This window comes from Diadema antillarum, unplaced genomic scaffold (assembly GCF_040938485.1).
Source record: "Diadema antillarum isolate AM-2024a unplaced genomic scaffold, OU_Dant_1.0 seq00000019_RagTag, whole genome shotgun sequence".
In the NCBI taxonomy this organism is placed as follows: Eukaryota; Metazoa; Echinodermata; class Echinoidea; order Diadematoida; family Diadematidae; genus Diadema; species Diadema antillarum.
In genome coordinates this window covers 115,303-135,877 of record NW_027271138.1, presented here as the reverse complement: position 1 = coordinate 135,877, position 20,575 = coordinate 115,303, and the positions used below count along the sequence as shown (strand labels likewise).

At 39.9% G+C, this 20,575-nt stretch overlaps 1 protein-coding gene and 1 pseudogene across 1 annotated transcript; both read right to left on the bottom strand.

Annotated features, from left to right (window-relative positions):
* Positions 1 to 386: 386 nt before the first annotated feature.
* Positions 387 to 6,736, bottom strand: LOC139725173 (uncharacterized protein C2orf42 pseudogene; annotated as a pseudogene).
* A 12,130-nt stretch (positions 6,737 to 18,866) lies between these two features.
* LOC139725172 (alpha-(1,3)-fucosyltransferase 7-like) lies at positions 18,867 to 20,303 on the bottom strand. The gene has a single exon (XM_071636266.1). It carries the CDS (start codon positions 20,301 to 20,303, stop codon positions 18,867 to 18,869), a length of 1,437 nt encoding a protein of 478 aa, XP_071492367.1.
* Positions 20,304 to 20,575: the final 272 nt, after the last annotated feature.

The window sequence follows — 20,575 nt, the reverse complement described above, 5'->3', positions numbered from 1 at the left end:
GTGCCCATTTGAACAAATCGAGATCTTATCCCCTAGGGATGCTACCTGTCAAGTATGGTGAAAATTGGTCATGGGGTTCTCAAGAAGAAGATAAAAATGTATAAAGTTTACGCACGATGGACGACGCACGACGGACGGCGGACAACGCACACCGGACGCCAGACAAAGAGCGATCGCAATAGAAAGACAGAGGAAAACGTCATGCGCATGGCAGATTGTCGTTAGCGCACTTCCGTGCGCATGGCATATTGTTGTTAGCGCACTTCCGTGCGCATGGCAGAATGTTGTTAACCCTATGCGCACTCCCACACTGTAACGACAATCTGCCATGCGCACTCCCACACTGTAACGACAATCTGCTATGCGCACGACGAAAAGAGTCTTACCTTGCCCTGCATTGTCCAAGTTGATAAAATATGCAAATTCTTTGGCCAAACTCTCATCACTTGCAAATGCACAAATGCAGGCATAGAAGTGAACACATCTCTTCTTGTTTTCCTCTGCCAGATGCTTGAAATTTCTGAACTGTCTGCAGGTGCAATGAAACTTTCGTTCCACAGTGCCTTTCTTCTTTGAAGTTTCTGAGAAGGAGAAATGGAGGAAACCCAGCTGATGCTTGGCCTGGGCCTTGCATTTAACCACCATGATATTCTTTGAGACGCGCTGCACCAGTGGACCTGTGGTTTCTGTAGCAAGGAGCCAGATAGCTTGCTTCATCTCATTGGACACTGGTAGACTGTTTAACACTGAGTTCTTGAGGGTGAGGGGCTGGGCTTCAGCGGTGCATTTATGTGCAAGCTGGATGTGTTGGCAGATGTTGCTCCCATCCACACTCACCCCTTTCTGACAGGATTCCACATAGCAGTGTGAAGCCTGGGTTAGTGTAACTGGTTCTGGGTCTGGCCCTGCTATGGTAATCTCACTGCTCAGCAAAAGTTCGACAAAGCCCCGGTAGTCAGGGCCACGATCTCTCACAGGAACGGAGTAAATCATTGCTGAAGAGCCTGTGATGATGCGGATTGCTTCAACACTGTTGCTACTCTTTCGTCCTTTGCCTCTTAGAACCATGTTACAGTCTTTATTCTTGCAGCTGAGACCTCGAATTCCATTATACACTCCACAGCGCGGACATTTTCTGACACCACGTAAAGTCGGTCTGCCCAGGTCTTTGAAGAGAGTCTTGGGGTCTGGAGCAGAGGGAGCCAGCTTTATCATGTTGTTCATGATGCTAAATCTTGCCTCTCTGCCAGACAAAGAAAAAAAAAATAGAGAGAAAGCAATGATCAAGAAATTAGTCACAGGGCCCCGTTTTATCAAAAGATAAAATTGATTCTAAATTTCCTTACCACACAGGCTGCCATAGACTTACAGTTGAAATCAATCAATTTTAACTCTTCATAAAACAGGGCCAAGTAATAACAATGACAACAAAATAATAACTTCAGAAGCACTCTGAGAGCGCAGACCTCCGCCAAGCAGCTCATTTCCACCCATATGCATGTATGCTGAAAATCACCAGATTTCCAAATATTTTGGAAGCCTTTTGTTACCTCATCAACTTCCAGCTGTGTGGCGCACCTCATCGTAGCAGAAACTAGAGCATGCACTTGAGTGTGTGTATGCAAATCTAAGAAACATGTGCAGCTTGAACTCCCAATTTTCATTGGCCCTACCTGCCCAAAATACCCCAAAAATTCTTCGTTTCTAAAATCCATAAAAATTCCTATATCAATACCATCATCTGTTTCTTGTGTCATTCTCAACCTTTCCTGTAAGTTTCATCCAAATCCATTTACAACTTTTTGAGTTATTTTGCACACACAAACAAACAAACAAACCAACGCCGATGAAAACATAACCTCTTCCCTTGGCGGAGGTAATAATAATAGTACCATGATAATAATAAGTACAGCATTTGTAATGCGCCATTGATCTAGTGGCCTATATTCTGAGGTGCAGAGGGACATACAAAGAGAATACACTGTGGTATAATATTTGGACCTACTGCTCATCAACCACTTTTTGATTGAATACCTTGTATCTTTGAAAATATCCTTTAGTTTCACCAAAATTTCATTTTACTCAAGGCAGAAAATACCGCAGATTCACATCATGGGCTCAGATTGTTGACTCGTACCGTACGCACAATTCTCAGCGACAAACGCAAGTGACATTTTTCACTGTAAACCGGCGCAAGCTCATCATTTCAATCGACCGCCCGTTCTTCCATTGAAAAGCATGTAAATCCAATGAATGGCAAATACATGTTAACAATAATTACGTATTACTAATGAGGATTTTCTTCGATTCTTTTTACTTTGACTGTTTCCTCAGGTCATCTACCTGTATCCCCCTAATTACTCTAAATTTGTATTCATGTTCGAATGTTTCAGCGTTTTGCACCCCGTCCCAAGTGTACTTTTGAGTTAATACACGAGAAAGCGATTGCGCGAGGGTGGTCAATCTAAAAATAGGTGGTCTGATGAGTAGTACACTTACTATACATTGTAATATGAAACTTGAAGAACAAGGAAGATATAGAGATATACCCAGTAAGCAATTCAACATACATATTCAACCAAAACAAGATGCAAACATATATGACTTCAGATGCTTTTAAAATATTTTAATGGTTTCTGCTGATCGGATCCTCAGTGGAACTGGAAGAACATTCCAAAGGGATGTGGCTGCAGAAATAAAAGCTTTTTTGCCACGAATCGAGATCAGTCCGGGAAACCTACTCATGAGGGGCGCTCCTGCTCATAAGGATACCCCTGGCCTCATGAGTGCCCCCGCCATGCCCATGAGGCCCCTGGTTCACTTCTCATCCATCTCACATCTGACATTCGATATAGGTGCAACTTCACAAGGCGATTTTTTTGTCGAACACACATGTCCACTCACCATGATGAGAAGAAGAATTTAAAGTTCAATCTGTTTTTTTTTGTTGACAAAATCAAGTTTTAATCAAACGATGTGCTGTGACCCACCAAATCATGGGCGCCAGCTGGTTTGCTCAATGCAGGGCTGCCGCACACATCAGCCTGATCCGACTCAAAATTTTTGGTGCTTTTCTTGCGACTCTTACCTCTCCACGCACGAATCAGCCCCATGAAGCTGAAGTCTGACATCATAAATACAAAGATTCGTAATAAGAAATACAAAACCAGAACTAACCCTAATCTTGTGCATATATTCCAAATTACTATCCCACACTGACAGAGTAGGTGGGGACTCGAATTTGTCAGCAAACTAATCACTTTGTCGGTATTACGGGTTCATTTACTTTGTGAATTCCACTTCCATGTCCACTAGCCTTTGGGCGCCTTTGTTAGCGTCCCACTGCATCCAGTGCAGACAAGCCATGTGATAAAATGCCATATATGTATGTAGATAATTTTTTTTTCTTTTTATTTTATCATGGAGAGTGGATATGTTTATGTAACAAAAAAAATCACTGTGTGAAGTTGTGCCAATTTAAATGTCAGATGTGAGATGGATGAGGAGTGAACTGAGGGCCTCATGAGCAGCTCGCCCCAGGGGCCTCATGAGCATGGCCGCGGTGCTCACGAGGCAGGGAGATCCTTTTGTAGGCAAGGAGCGGGAGCACCCCTCATGAGAGCAGGTTACTATATTACATCTAAAGCAGAGATTTCTGCCAGGGACATATTCTGGAACAAGGTTTTGCAAATATTTTGGAGCTGAAGAAGGTAGATTCTGCTGCTTTCCTTTCAATATAAACTGATTGGACCATCAATCAGGCATCATCTAAAATAACTCACTGTCAGTGTCACACAACACAGCACATCCCATCAAAGTTCAGCTTGTCAATACAACTTATATGATTGAGGGTACCACCTATCGTCACCCTAAGGATCTGCAGCTTATTTATTCCAAAAGTATAAAACAAATTCTCCTAAGTTTTGCCTCAAATATGCCCTAAATACTGCAATTTTGAATATCGTGATCGTCCTGTTGATCCTGAATCTCCGTAGTGAAATAACATCATTTTAGTGCGTGCGCTGTAGGTATGTCTTGGGTAAGGGGTCGCTGGTGTGATTATAATACAAATGAATTTCAGATACAGCACAGTCATGTTCACAATTTACTAAGCGGATCTGTAAGTGAAGTGTGTTCAGTTTAGTTTGTTAGTCTGTTTATGAGTTTGTTTTTCATGTCTTCGTTATTATCATTTTCATTGCTTATGGTCCTTCATCCCACGTGTACTTTATCATTCTATACACTAACAGTGATACGCATGGTGCTGATGTTAAAGTGAAAACATAGTTCTGGTAAGGGTCTGAGAACCTGTCTGGCACCATTTAATTTCATATTTACTTAATAATAATTGTTTTGGATATAAACTCCAAATTTATTGTCCAAGAATGGAAATTCTTTTTGCCCATTTGATCGTGGGCCCGGCAGCCACTGAGCAGTGCCAGATCGACGTTGCTCTAACCTTTTCAACTGTTGAACGGCAAACAAGGTAGCAGCAACTCCCATCTTTTAACGTCTTTTGGTATGACGCGGCCGGGGTTTGAACCCACGACCTCCCGATTGTGAGGGCAGCCGCTCTACTCACTGAGCCAACACATCGGTGTAATATATATATATATACTTGCAATATATCAAAAGAGTCTACCAAGAAACTTGCCTGGCTGACATGATTTGGTGGGATAATGAGTTGTTTTGGAGTATTTTGAGATCAAAAGTGTGGTCGATATACCGACTCTCAATTCCAGAACGATCCAGACTTACAGTGTACTCGGTCTCAGAGAAAACTCAGCCTAGCTAAATGCCTCTATTTCAGACAATTTACACGCAGTTTGTGACTATACATCATAGGTGCTCGATAGGCGCACATTAATTTTGCATGTGCACCAAAGAGGTTCTTTGATGCACGCGTTGTAACAACTCGGCACATAACTGCGACCAGCCAGAACGCGAAGTGCTCCCATAGTAGGCCCTACAGGCTACACCGTATAATCCAGAGGGACAACTCGGCCCTGCCGTCAAAGCGAGGCAGAGTCGTCCCCGAATCCGAGTGAGCCTGACCCCCATCGGGTAAATTAAGTTCTGAGATTGCGACTCCGGCTAACCTTTTTGGCTAATAATATTTCGCATTTTCGTCGTTACCCAACGAATATCTTTTTATTACAGCGTAACCGTGATTCCACACTACAGTTGGGAGTGAAATTTGACAATTTTTGCAGGCGTACCACTAACTTTACTACCAGAACTAGATGTCTATGTTTTGGCTTTAAGGTACCCTGCTGACCTGGTGCATGGTTGGTGCCTTACCAGTTGTTAATACTATAGCCTGACCAGATAGCGACTGGGCTGTGTATATCAGTTCGGGAAACCCACTCACAAGGGGGGTCCCTCCTTATAAGTAACCCGTCCCCCTTATAAGTAACCCCGTCCCCCTTATAAGTAACCCCCGGGGCACCCCTTATAACGAGTCTCCACGCTTTTTTGCAATGCAACGCGAAAATGAAAGGACTGCGGCAATTCGCTTGATTATGTCCATAAAGCTTCACAAGTTTCCTAGTTACTCACGAAATTTGAGCAAAATCGGTTTGAGGCATCATATCTAAAATCATGGATTTAAATGCGATGTCAAACGACCCATGCGAATGCTGAAATGCGAGCGATTACTGGCGTGAGTGTCGCCAGGCGCGGCGGCGCGGCAATGCTTGAGTGCAGACGTGGCGACTGAGTGGCAGACTCAGTCGCCACGTCTGCACTCAAGCATTGCCGCGCCGCCGCGCCTGGCGACACTCACGCCAGTAATCGCTCGCATTTCAGCATTCGCATGGGTCGTTTGACATCGCATTTAAATCCATGATTTTAGATATGATGCCTCAAACCGATTTTGCTCAAATTTCGTGAGTAACTAGGAAACTTGTGAAGCTTTATGGACATAATCAAGCGAATTGCCGCAGTCCTTGCATTTTCGCGTTGCATTGCAAAAAAGCGTGGAGACTCCTTATAAGGGGTGCCCCGGGGGTTACTTATAAGGGGGACGGGGTTACTTATAAGGGGGACGGGTTACTTATAAGGAGGGGCCCCCCTTGTGAGTGGGTTTCCCGAACTGATATTACCTTACCGTATTGCAACTAAATAAGCTAAGGTTCAAACAAGGTCAAGATCCAGTTTACCATACCAATTACCATTCCACTATCTACTGTGATTACAAAGATCTGTAGTGCATGTAGACTAGGTCATGTAGATGTAAAATAAAGTTTATAGATAGTCTAGATTCTAGATGATCTAGCTCTAGTGCAAATAGTGGTACACCCAGTAAAGCCAGTTGTTGTGCCATCCATTTATTCATTATTGGCATTGATTGCGTTGACACAGCTGCACTGCCTGACATCAGACATTCCCCGTTTTATCACTGCACTGTTCTTGTTACCGAATTACCTTGGCTTTAAAAACTGGTCTAACGAGTTTAATACGTCTAACATCACGACATACACTCGACTCGATGCACTACCACGGCACGCACCACTGCACTGGACGTCCCATTTACTATGTTTTGTTAGCACAATTCTGACTTTCCATAGATCACACAATACCAAATGCGGCAAATGCTTGATTTCACTCACCGGTGGGGACATAAAGTATGTGATTGATCAGCTTTGCTTCAAGTTTCTCGGCATCTCGGTAGGAGAGCAGAAATTAACTTCTGTGTAAGCTGTGTATACATTAGTGCGTGCCTGGCAAACACTGGTTAGCTGGCCAGCGGTAGGATACTAGTAGTGCAGTCCCATTTAATTTGCGTGCATAACGTAATGGCAAGCCGTGCAAGCCGTGCAAGCGCCCGCTACCTCTACAAGACGCCAATCCTGATTGGCCATTTACACGTCATGTGGCCAATACGCATTTCTGACGTAAAATTCTATTGGACATGTAAAACGGTCATCGGGGAGGGCGCTGACGAACATAAACAAAACTTACACGTGCGCCTATTCCATTACGTAATCGGCACCTGAGTTGCAGGAAGTCCAAGGACTTCATTAGAAAAATGATTACGCCCGACAATTAGTTTGAATCTGTCGTCAATACCCGTGCAATATATGCAGCGGAAAACTCACGCCAAAATTCAGTTGTCATGGTTTCAATACTGTCGCATTTGTGACTCTGGGCCCCGTCTTATAAAGACTTCAAATCAATCACAAGTCCCCAAATCAATCGCAACTTGCATTGCAGCTCACAAGAAACTTGTGATTGATTTCTAGCACAAGTCTTTATAAGACAGGCCCCTGGTATTCGTATTTCATTAATTTGAAATAAGAAAATCATATAAAGGTGTCAAAGCAGAGGGAAATGTCTGCAGAAACATTTTTTTAATGTGACCAAATCGTGCTACTGAGAAATCGCGAGTTAAAACTGATCAATTCACTTCACCGATTTTCGCCCGGACATCTGTCTTTTTCGAGCCCTAAATCATTCCGTCACGCAAGGCTCAAAACCCTTTACGAGTGCTGCGGCACATTTAAGGCCGTCATTCATAAAGCACGTATTCCCGGGCGAGCAGATGCAATATCTGACCAGTCTTTCTTCCCATCGGCTTTCTCGGCTGAGCCATTGAAACGTCCAATTTTTACCTTATATTGCACGATAAGACTTTGAGTTCGATATCGAGAGTGAATTGAGTGATGACAGTGACAATGACACTGATAGTGACAGTGGCAAAGTCAGGGCGGTAGCAGAAGCAAGGGTGAGGCGACGGAGTCCACTGTCTGTCTGTAGTGCGTCCGTGTTGATGTGTTTTGCTATGGTGCACCAAAAGGAATCATGTCTGGTTCTTCCTCGCTAGTAATTTTGTGAAAAAATATTAATCTTCAACTTATCATGTTGTTGCCTTTGATTTTGACATAAGAGTAACACATTTTGGGTGATTTTGTACCGAATTAATGATTTCACTCCAGTTAAATAGCTACCGTAAATGGCATACACACGTAGATGTAAGAGGTCATACATAAGTGATAATGTACCAGACTAAGTTCGTATATTTAGACCTAAAGTAAAACATAAAAGAAATATTGACCTTGCACGTCTAACCATTGGCGTTAGATCTAGATCATGTGGGCATACGTGATTACGAGTAGCTAGGGTTCTGCAAAGTTGGCTTCTAGTTCTAGTTCAAGTAGAGCGCCTAGGCCTACAAGCCGTTTGAGAGGCGAGACTAATTAAAAAGATAACATAAGTATACTTACTAGTAATTCTAAGCACGATGGATTCAATAAGTAAAAATATCGGGAACTTGTACCTGATTCAGTGAAGAAGAGACTTCGCCTCTGATTCTCAGATCATGCTGAATTCACGCTTTGAACCACGGCGCTGCGTAGCAATAGCGCATCAACGCACTGGGCTGATTCATTCCTTGCGTGACGGCATAATTTCGGTCCCCCAAATTTCGCCGTCAGATCGGGTTCTGGCGGCCAGGAAAGGGTCTCAAGCCCCCATCTCTCTATTGTTTCAGAGATGTTTTCTAATTTTGAAACTTAATTGTGTGATTATTCATAGAGACTTAAGCTTTCTTTACTTAGTCCTGGTCCTTGGAACATACAGAAGAGTGAGCGAATCAAATTACAATTTCAATCACAACAAACAGATCGGCACAACGCATGGGGGTCAGGTAATAATCATAACAGTAATGTTCCATCCATGTTAAATCTTCTATCAAATTTTTGCATACATGGTTTCAGTCGATGGTGTTTGGGTACTAATGTTACAGAGATGGTATTGCATATTGTAAAGAGCACCACTGGGATGCACTTATTTTGTTATGATCTCATTATATTTTATGTTTTATTGCTGGGTATTAAAAGTTCCCCACTTGCCAATATGACACTTGACGTATCTTAATAGTTAAAAGAAATGTTGTGGAAATCATGTTAGGGTTATAGGGCTATAGAAATTCTGTTTATATGAAAATCAGGTGTTACACTCGTTCTGAGGAATCATACACCAGATTAATAGTCTCGAATGCTGGGAAATCCATGCACTCTCGAGCGGTGACACGACATGCTCCGCCGACGTTTGCTTCCCGACATACCCCGACACATTCTTCTAAGATTCGCGCCGCCGACAAGTGCTCTGCCGACTCTAACGAAGATTTAACTAATGATAACAATATAAGAATGTTCGTTTTCATGAATTCTGTGTGAAACTATGACAGTCTGACTATACTGTGTATATATCACTTAGAACGTATTGTGTACAATATTGTTGTTTATTATTTCTTCTAAGAGATAAAACTGGGTTACAATCGAATCATTAGCTATAGAGTAATTCAAATGTCTCATTTTTTAGTATCCGAAACTGCTACGATTTATTCATCATAATTATAGGCCTACTGGTTCAAGTAGTAATTCAGCCAAGGGACTCGTTCACTAAAAATAAATAAATAAATAAATGAAACATAAACAATCCTCAAGTCTTCCCGATATTGTTTTTCGTTATGTCTATCTATTTTCTTCAGTGTTAAATTTCTATTGCCGTGATGGGATGACCATTTTAATTCATTTAATTTACCGTTAGTAGGACTTAAAAGAATTAAATTTAATCCAATATGTCCTGCCACGTAACTTCACAAAGTTAATCATTAATTCCCAAGAATAGCTTGTATACTGACATTTCGTCGCCTGCTCCTACATGAAGAGAGTTCATAAAGGTGTCATGCTTATTGTTTATATTCTGTTTGGAACTCGAGGATTGCCCATCCACATGAGGTGCATTCATTTGTTCGATTGACTCCCTCTCGTCCCAAGTCTGGCCCTATAGAGTTCACTATCACTAATTTTTCTTCTTATTCGTCCTAATGAGCACGTTGCCATAGAAAGACGCATATTGGTGGCTATATCACGTAGTCCATGGTTTGTGGCAATCTAAGAGTGTTTCTGTTGTTGTTGCTGTTGTTCATCAATCACGGGGAGAGAGAAAAAGAGGGATAGCCCTTCCCGCTGGACGAAGCTTTTGTTTTTTTAGAATTGAAATAATGCGATCTAGTGCACTTTTTGTGGAAAATTCGGAAATTGTCATTCCATAAAGACAAGTGTACCAAGTCTATAGAGGGGACCAATAAATGGGAGGGTGGCATGTTACCCCTCCCATTTTCAAGGGAGCTTTTTCATGTTTAGAACTGACATTCAACGATCTGGCGCACACTTTTGTTGGAATATCTGGAAATTTCTTAATCAGAGAAGTGTAGCAAGTCTGTGGAAGGAGACAAAGCAGGAGGATGTGGGAGAGGGATAAGCTCTTTTCCCACTCCTACGCAAGGGAGATTTTTTATATTTTATGCAGTTAAACGATCTTGTGCATACATTGTGTGGAACATTTGGAAAATGTCTATGTTCAAAGTGTAGCCATAGTCTACTATGGACGGGGCGGGGGGGGGGGGGGGGGGGGGGGAGTAGGGATAAGAGTGGGAGAGTGCCATCCCCATAGTGCACCCTTTCCAAGCGAGGAAGCTTTGCTTTGATTTAAAGTTGAAATTGAGATACAGTGTGTCTCGTATACGCATATTTGATGGAATATTTGAGAAAGTGTAAAAAATTGTACTAAATCTAATATGGGAAAAGTGAACGAGGAAATGGTTGATTAAAAGGGCATATTCTACTTGCACCTGAAGGAACTTTTGAGCTCTTTACTTGATAAGTCTTGTGCACTCAGAAATATTCAGGTTTTTTTTTTCGATATAAAAAGTGTAATAATGCCATAGGGAAAGGGGCGCAGAGGGCGAGTGTGTGGGAGGGGTTATTCTCCTCCAAAGCAAGAGATATTTTGCAATTTCAGAATTGAAATTCAACGATATGATGCACACTTTGGGTGAAATATCAATACTGTATATAACTTACTTGAAAAAAAAATGAAAAGGAGTAGTTATTTCACATGTATACAGTATATACGCATTTTTGAAATTTTCTTTCCGCCTTCCATATCCCTGGTTCAAATCTGGGGGGGGGGGGGGGGGGGGGCGATCGCCCCTTCTCCCCCTTGGCTACGCCGGTCCTTTCGGGAGTCTTGTTCTCTTCAACACAGGCCTCGTCTAGTTGCTGAACAAGACTGTGCTTTGAGGAGGGGTAAACCGAATGTCACAGTACTTTATTATAGTAACCACGTCAGGGGCGGATCCAGGAATTCTGTAAAGGGGGGGGGGGGGGGGGGCGTGACTAATATTTCTGGTGCCACTTCCGGGTTTCATTTCATTTTTTTCTTTTTATTTCTTTTGTTTTTAACGAAAAATAAAGGGGGGGGGGGCGTGCGCCGGTTGCGCCCACCTCTGGATCCGCCACTGCACGTGTTACATGGTGTGCGTGAATGAAGTGTTCTCAAGAAGTTGCAGGAAGATGTGCATTTTTTGAGGCATCATGAATTGGATATATATTTTTTTTTTGTATAGGGAATGATACTTTTTTAAAGTCTTGTTTAGATTTGGCAATGGGCGGTTAACGTGCAAACATTCTCTTCGGAAGTTTGAGCACAAGCAGAGTTAGAAAGAGGAGGAGAATATTCTTCCTTTACTATATACTCATTGTGTGAACATAATTGTAAAAATTAACATGTCTTCTATAGTTTTAGGCTTATAACTTATGGATCCTATAGGAGAACAGATCTATATAGATCTGAAATGGTCTATATACTGTTTCAAATATCATTCCTTACTGCATGCCAATTTATTTTCATTATGCTTTGATAAAACAACTTTGATTCTTGTCTCAATTATGTTTCTATTCTCGAATGTGATTTTAATGTTTCGGAAATAAAAACAAAACAACAAGATAATGTTTCTTAGTTTGTTTGTGGCAGTCTTGCTTGCGTGCTGTGTGGTGATGTTCATACTCTTAGATGCTTATCATGTTAGGGAGCATTGATATACTCCGTAATTCAAATGTGTGTCATACCAGTGTGCGTAGAATGAGAGAATAAGAGCCTTCTCTCCTTGGGGCAGAGATGAAGGGCATGCAAGTGATATTCAAGTGACGTCTTTCCTTTTCCGCCTATACATCGAGAGTTTTGTTCTCACCAACCGCAATGTAAACAACACTATTTTAATCATGATCCAACTCCTGCTCTTTCAATGCTCAAAGTTTGCTGGCCTCTCTCACGTACTAGTACTCAGCTGTAAGGACATTATTCATATTTCCCCTGAATTTATACATGATGCGATGCTATCGAATGTTCCTATTGGATTAGAAAATACTAAAGATGAATAACAATATACTGTGTATCCCATATAGCTTGTTTTAAGTGTCCTTATGCTATCATGTGCCTTAAATGATGTTTGGACTCGAACACATGTATTGTGCGTGTGTGTGTGTGTATGTGTGTGTGTATGTGTGTATGTATATGCAGTTTCTGTGTGACGTGTTATTGGCCGCAGTTAATCTACCTAACAGTATTTCGTGCAACCTTTTCATCCTGTATAGTCTAAATCCTATTTCATTAAAATTTATGTATAAATTTTAATACTCATGTATACTAATGTCAACATTATGTATTTAACAACTTTAGATAAATGCATGCAGTTGATAATCTACTACGGAAAATAGAAGTTCTCATCTGAACTGTTATCATTTTGAAAAATGCAATGCAGACATGAAAATGCATGCATGCAACGTGGAAGAGTATGTTTATGTATGTGAAATTGTTCGAAAGGAACACAGGACAACATGTATTATTATCCGTTATATACCTCATATATAGATTCCTCTCATCTGATTGGTTAAAAGTGGAGTCATGAAAATAGCTGTGCCCCATTTTTGATCAAAATGACGTCATGATTTACAGTGCCCGGGGCATAGAATCAACTGTGCCCTGTAAATAGTTTTGGAGACAGTCGGTCGCAACCCCGTACACTGTACGCACCGATGATACGACCGCCGCGCTGTCGATCAGCGTTGATTACGAGTGCTTATCAGATAAGAAGAACCTATAATTTCGGTATAAAAAACAATTAATGACAGCTTGATATCCGGGGGCACAGTTAAAATTATGTAGCCCCTCGGTGATGTGAAAACCATAACTATGCCCTCAGCTTCGCTTCGGGCATAGTTATGGTTTTGACATCACCATGGGCCCATAATTTTAACTATGCCCCTCATAGCAGTCATTTTGTATACTATTCAATCTCCCCAATTATCATCAATTGGGGACGATTGGAACTGGTTATATATATAAATATATAAATATATATATATATATATATATATATATATATATATATGTATCTTAAATTACGAGCTAGAACAACAATCTTATACAAAAGAAGAAAATGTACTGTTTGGTGGAGCAACAGAATCGGCAACCATTAGCCTTCACGTTATCACAAGGTTCATATTCTACACTTTAGAGCAAGCCCTTTTTTTAATGTCGCAAATAAATGATAAATATTTGTAATAGAATGTCGCGGCACATACTGCTCAAGCTTGAAAGTTATTTGCCTTGATATCAATATATCTTTTCATAATTTTATGGAGATTTTCAATTATCATTTAGATGATGTAATTCCAAAACAAAAAATAAAACGGGCGGATTACAACAAAACAAAACAAAAACACCCTGGTTACCTTAGATCTCAAGATCAATCCTTCGTTCAATTAATAGGAAAAATCGTTTGTATCATAAATATAGATTGGACAAATCTGAGCGATCGAAGAGTAGATATACATCATACAAAAATACTTTGACAATGATTTTACGCTCTGAAAAAAAAGATATTATTTCAAGCAATTCTCGAGATATAAGTTTGACATGAAAAACACTTGGAAAGTTTTAAAACAGGCCATGAATGTTCCGAGTAAAAACTCTGACATTGACAAAATTAAAATGAATGATGAATTCATTAATGATTCTCTTCATATCGCTAATATCTTTAATTCTTATTTTTCAAAAATAGGTGAAAATTATGCTCAAAATATTCCTGCAACAGAAACTCACTTTACTGAATTTTTGGCCAGCTCAACTCTGATTCCATATTTTTTACACCAACTAATATAGATTTGAGATTATTGATATAGTTTCCTCTTTTAAGAACAAACGAAGTTCTGGTTATGATGAGATAGATAATTTCATACTTAAGGGTGTTATTTCCTCGATTGCTGATCCACTTGTTCATATATTTGATTTGTCAATCCTTAACGGTGTGTTTCCCGATAAAATGAAATTGGCTAAAATAATCCCAATATTTAAAAAAGGCGATAAACATGAAGTCAGTAATTATCGCCCAATTGCATTATTATCTTCACTGTCTAAGGTTTTAGAAAAACTTATTTACAAGAGAATGATCAATTTTTTTGAAGGTACATGAAGTTTCTACGAATTCTTAGTTTGGATTTCGTGAGAAACATAGTACTTCGCATGCTCTTTTACATTTCGTTGATAGAGTAGTTCATGCAATTGATCATCACTCTCATTTAGTTAGTATTTTCTTGGACCTCTCCAAAGGCCTTCGACACCATCAGTCATGACATTTTACTTTATAAGTTATCGCATTATGGAATACGTGGAAAGGCCTTGGAGTGGTTCAAGAGTTATTTCGTTGATAGAAAACAATTTGTTACAATTGAAAATAATGATTCAGTTATCAGAGAAGTTAAATGTGGCGTCCCAAAGGGAAGTCTTTTGGGGCCGTTATTGTTCATTATTTATATACTGTAAATGATTTTGTCGCGTATCTGATGATCTCTCTTTTATTCATTTTGCAGATGATACAAATGTATTTTTTTTTTGCCCATAATGATATTGATTTTCTTGTTCACAAAATCAATAGTGAATTGAATAAAGTGACAAACTGGGTCAGAGCAAATAAGTTATCACTCAATGCTCAAAAAACGAAATATATGATTTTTAGTAATACTGTTGATAGTTTAAACACAAATATAGTATTAGATGATTCTCATGTACAAAGAGTATCAAATATCAAATTTTGGGGGGTCATTGTAGATGACAAACTTTCCTGGAAATCACATGTTGATAATGTCTGTAATATAATATCGCGTGATATAGGTGTTATAAATAGATTGAAATTTCATATTCCAGAAAAACATTACTTATGTTATATTCGTCATTGATATTGCCTCATTTGAATTATGGGGTTTTAGTTTGGGGCAACACGCATCAGAATTTACTGAAAGAGTGTCCCTCTTGCAAAAGAAAGCCCTCCGCGTTATCTGCCATTCCCCTGTACGTTCTCATACTAACACGTTGTTTGCCTCTAACAAGCCCTTAAAAATTCAAGATCTGTTTTTGTATAATTTAGGGCAATTTATGTACCAGTGTAACGATAATTTGCTTCCGTCTATTTTTGATTCTATGTTCCTCGAAAATCATTCATTTCATGCACATCCCACTAGGCGTTCCATTTACCCCTTATACGAACGATCCTTGCTAAAAACACGCTTATTCATATAGGCCCAAATTATTGGAATTCTCTTAATCATGAAATAAAAAACGCCCCATCCATATATTCTTTCAAGAGGAGACTCAAGTCCTCTCTATTGCAATCGTATTATTCTACAGCACTGAACTGAACCATTTGGCCTTCTCTCTCACATACTGACTTAACTCACTTTTTCCCCTCTTTGAAGAATAAATTGTAATCTTTTGGATGTTTGTTGTCATCTATGCTATTGCCCAAAGCGTCAAAAGAGTTACTCCTGTTCATACGTCCCTCTATTTTCTTGTTTTTCTCTTTTCCGGCGTTACAATATTACTTTTTTTTTCTCCACAACTATCATCTGTTTCTCTTGACATGCTTCTGCCGAAGATCGCTGTCTCTGTTGTGCGTTTTTCGTTTGCTATTTTTTCTTCTGTTTGTTGGTCTTGTCCATTCCATTTTGTCCCGTACAGCCTTTTCTTCAGTAGTTGTTTTGTTGTCTAGTCTTGTTTCATGTTTGTTCGCGTTTGTTAGTGTTGTCCATTCCGTTTTGTCAAGTACAGCCTTTTCTTCAGCAGTTGCTTTGTTGTCTAGTCTTGTTTTTATGTTTGTTCGCTTAGGTAAGTGTATTTATCTGTGAATCTAATTCTCAGTGGGCTTCCAGACTTCTTCCTCCTCTTTTTTCTTTTTGTTTTTATGATGCTTCAATTAATCTTCCCATTGATGTTTTTTTTTTTCCAGAGGGGCCCACATTCTACAAGCTGCATGTGTCTTTTTAGTGGGTCTCTCCATTTTTCGCACTTTAAGCAAGGTATGTACATGTACTTCATTTCGACCACTTCTGTTTGTTTTTTACTACAATGTATAATCACTATAAGCTCCTCAATTATTGCACAGTCTCTTCATTACATAATGTTCTGTTTACCTTATTCTCTGTTGTCAAAAGAAGTGTAACATATATGTTTTATCGAAAAATGGAATAAATTTTGAATTGGAAAAAAAAAAAATTGTTGAAAAAAATAAATGCATAAAAGAAAAGTGTGTGCATGGTAATTGACGAATTGAGCAACCTCCCGGGGTAACACCCTTCTACTACTTCCCGGGGTAACATCCTTCTGACAGCTCCCGGGGTAACACCCTTCTGCCACTTCCCGGGGTAACATCCTTCTGGACACCTCCTCTTGGGCTAACATCTTTCCGCCACCTCTGCAAATACAAGTATTTTGTATGTTGTATTTTTATGTTAAGCCTTTGTAGGCCTCTAAGGCCAAAATGCATTTTCCTTCAATAAACTTTAGAGCTCAATGTTTAGTAAAAGGGATCCGGAACATGTTTAAAAAAAGGGTTAAAGAGGGCGTTCACCTGGCGCTCTTATCACCATGCATCTGCAAGAGACTCGCTGCTTAAAATACCTTTAGGAAGTATTATATTTCTCTCTTTAATGTGTATATTCTCTCTCTCTCTCTCTGTATACATATATATATATATATATATATATATATAAACATATATATTACACCCTTGGGCCCTGGTTGGTTCACTTTTATTCAAACAACATGACAATGACCGTCTGGTGTGGTAAATGACAATTGTCAAATGTTTCTGAATATTACTCGCATCAATGAAACTGAACTGGTTTTTTTTTTGTACTTTTACACACACACACACACACACACACACACACCACAAGTCATTTCATTTGCTTTGATTTATTGACTCCTGCATTATCATTGAAGATGCAGATACATACACATGTATATGTACATTGTTGGTGACATACATATACATAAACATTAGTTGTTATCAAAGTAAGCTTCTTCATTGCCTTCATTGCCTACATATCACACACACACATACACTCACACACAAAACACACTCGAGAACACACAGATATACATTCTGACTCATGTTCAAAAAGGTAAATGGCGATGAACAGAAAAACAGAGCTAGAGACTAGTATAGAGGAATGTCTGTCAGACTGATATTAATTCTGTCATAGTATATAGCTGTCGTCTATTTCATTGCGTGGGATCTCTTGGACGACTAGGCCTACCTATGTAGATTTTCTCGACAGTCAGAGCAAATCAATGACAACAGCAAAGGACTGAATAGCAAGCAGTATTTGGGCTCCTAAGACAGAAAGAGTACCATTGAAGAATCAGCTTTAAAGACACTTCACTATACGGCACGAGACGAGATTGTCAAGAAAATGTGTGATTATTTTGTTCATGTTTACTGATGAGAATCGCGTGTATGCAATGATATGCGTCCATAAGACGTGACAAGACTGGTTTCTTCCGTGTTGAAATCCACCTTGTAGATACATCAGAATAGGTAAATATTGAGATGTATAACATTATGTCTGATTGGCTTGTAACGTTTCATCAAAAAATCACGCTATCACGTCTGAGTGCCGACAACTTATAGATCAAAAACAAAATGAAGGACTACATGACGTATAAGAATATACAATATGATCATAATCATACAAAAAATCTTGTCAAATTCGGCAACTATTCGCATGACAACAATGGGTCTAAAATGTAACTTATGGCTCTTGTCCATACCTAGGTCATTTTCTTTTCTTCCTTATTTCCGAATTAATGACATGATCAAATAAACGAGGGGCGCAAAAAGAATATCATATACACATAAGTAAATGAAGATGGGAGATTGCCCTAAATCAGCTATATCAGTGAGATGCAGCTATTCTTCCCGAGGGTTGACTAGCCAACAGCCAAGTCAACAGCCAACACATGTATTTTTAGAGATAAAATGCAGGTTTAACTGCGAGAAGATTAATGTCTGGTATACTCGCAAAAGCGTGATGTTTTACAGGAATGCACGAAAAGAGAGAGAGAGAGAATAAAAACAAGGCAGTGTCGATTCTACATTACGTAGTTTAACGTAGTACATACATGTAGAAGTGACACGTTTACGTGAATGGTCTGTACAAGTTAGATATTGCATAATGCCTTCTAAACGAGGTTATTATGGCAGATGAGCTCTGGAGCACTTTTAGATACAATGTTCATGATAGTTAACATGCACGTTGCAAATGCTCGACTGGACTGTGCATTAAGACATTCTAAAGAACATCATGTCTTCGCTTTAGCGGAGTAACCTTTTCTGTGTCTATAAAGTGAGAACAACAACAACAAATACAACAACAACAACAGCATGTCATGACAATCTCTTTCCAACAGCAGTTACAAACGATACTATTCTACTCTTTCAAATGCGTACTTGAGACACTTGCACCGATGAATATTGTACCGTCTCATTATAAAAACAAAATACCCTGTGTTTAAGTGCGCAAACAAAACAAATTATGACATCATGTCATGACAATGCTCTTGTGAAAATTCTCCCAAATGAATCATAGCCTTGCAATTATTAAGATTACTTAAAAACGACACACAAACCATGAACAAAATGTAGACACGCAAGGGCAGTCCAAAACAGTGACCATACACTATACTCTCACGTCGATGTCCATCACTGTTCTGGGCTGTTTTTCTCGATTGCACATACCATTCCACCAGTCATAAAAGTTGGGATGCTGATTTTTCCATGACCATTCCTCCAACTTTAAACTCTTCTTGACAAGCGTTCTAATGACGTAGCACAACATCGGTGGCGACTGTACCCTATTGGTGAGAATCCGTGATGCCTTCTGAACCCTTCCCAGCCTCCTCCAGGCGAAGTATTGAAGATAAAGTCGATCGTCATTATCCAGGAGGTTTATGTACTTGGTGAATTCCTTTAGGGAAGGGAAGTCGTCCAGGTGAATAAAGGAATGTGGGGGAGCGAATCGCTCGTAATCTTCTTTGGGGGCTCCATAAACGATCGGCACTGAGCCAAACGACAAGGCATTGAACCAGAACTTTTCCGTGATGTACTCGGGACACAAACTGTTCTCAAAAGCAAGATAGAACTTGTAGTGTTTGGTGAGTTCCCTGCACAGGGTTTCGTATCTCGGACACTGTTTGGTTCCGCATCTCCCAAAGGTGTCAATAGGAAGATGCTGCTGCAGGGCATTGACAAGGGCATGACGCCCCCAACTCGTATTATTGCAGTTAGAAGACATCCATGCCATTAATTTCTTCTTTTGCATGACAGCCGGTTCAGACTCACCAATTCTTGAATCTAAATAAAAGTAAGCTGGGGCAATGTCTGCATCGGAAAGATACATGATTGATAAGTTGAAAGGGTTGCCATACTCACGAGGTGGAGAGAAATCTGGCCAGTGAATAGGACTTTCTTTAGAGTGAACTACCCAGAGCTGACCCGCTGGTCGTCTGACAATCAAACGCTGCCAATCGCGTCCTTCAGGTAAGAAAATAACCACGTCACTTTCCAGCAAATCTTCTTCTTTGGAATGAAACTTGGTTTGAAATCGGCAACCAGAAAAGCGACAAGGAAATGTTACCCATTCCGTTGATCTGTTCCCAATAGTGTTCTTACACATTTCTGAGCACATTTGGAGTATCTTAACGACGCATTGTCTACCTTCGGTATCGTCTTGTGCCTTCGCCTGAATCACGAGCTTGTTGAGCAGTCGGTTGTCAGTGTACGGTGTATAATAAGAGACTTCAGACAATAGTTCATTTAGTGTTTTGTCTGCTAAATCACTTCCCCGCATATTTCTCTCAATGTCGATGTTCCGTTGCTCGGTATCTAGAAGACCACGCTTTAAGGTGAGATTATTCATTGCAGGAATGACTTCATAGTTATCGATGTCGTCTGGTATGGACCAACGAATGCGTGGCTCAAGTTTGACACGGGGTGGCGTTTCTCCATGTGTTTTAGGTCCATACGTTGTTACCTGCCACCTCACGATCCGTACACATAGGATTAGTGCTGAGATACACAGCAGGTAAAAGAAGGTCATGAGCGAACCCTTCCTCATGTTGGCCCAAGCTGAATCACCACCTCGGCTTACCTATGGTGCGATATAAAAGAAAAATCGACAGGAAAAGGTGACGTTACGTCCAATTGAGTTGTTCAATAAATTATATGCGCGTGACGACAAAATGTTACACACACACACACACACAAACACACACAGAGCTACACGAATACACTCAGTAAATAAAGAAAGTAAAATACTATATCAAAATTACATTTGCCATATAATATTTGGCTAAAAGTTTATGTATCATATACTATATTAAAGATAAT

Bases quoted from the DNA above. Each gene is read 5' to 3' on its own strand.
- LOC139725172 (XM_071636266.1), bottom strand. From the start codon at position 20,303: ATGAGGAAGGGTTCGCTCATGACCTTCTTTTACCTGCTGTGTATCTCA.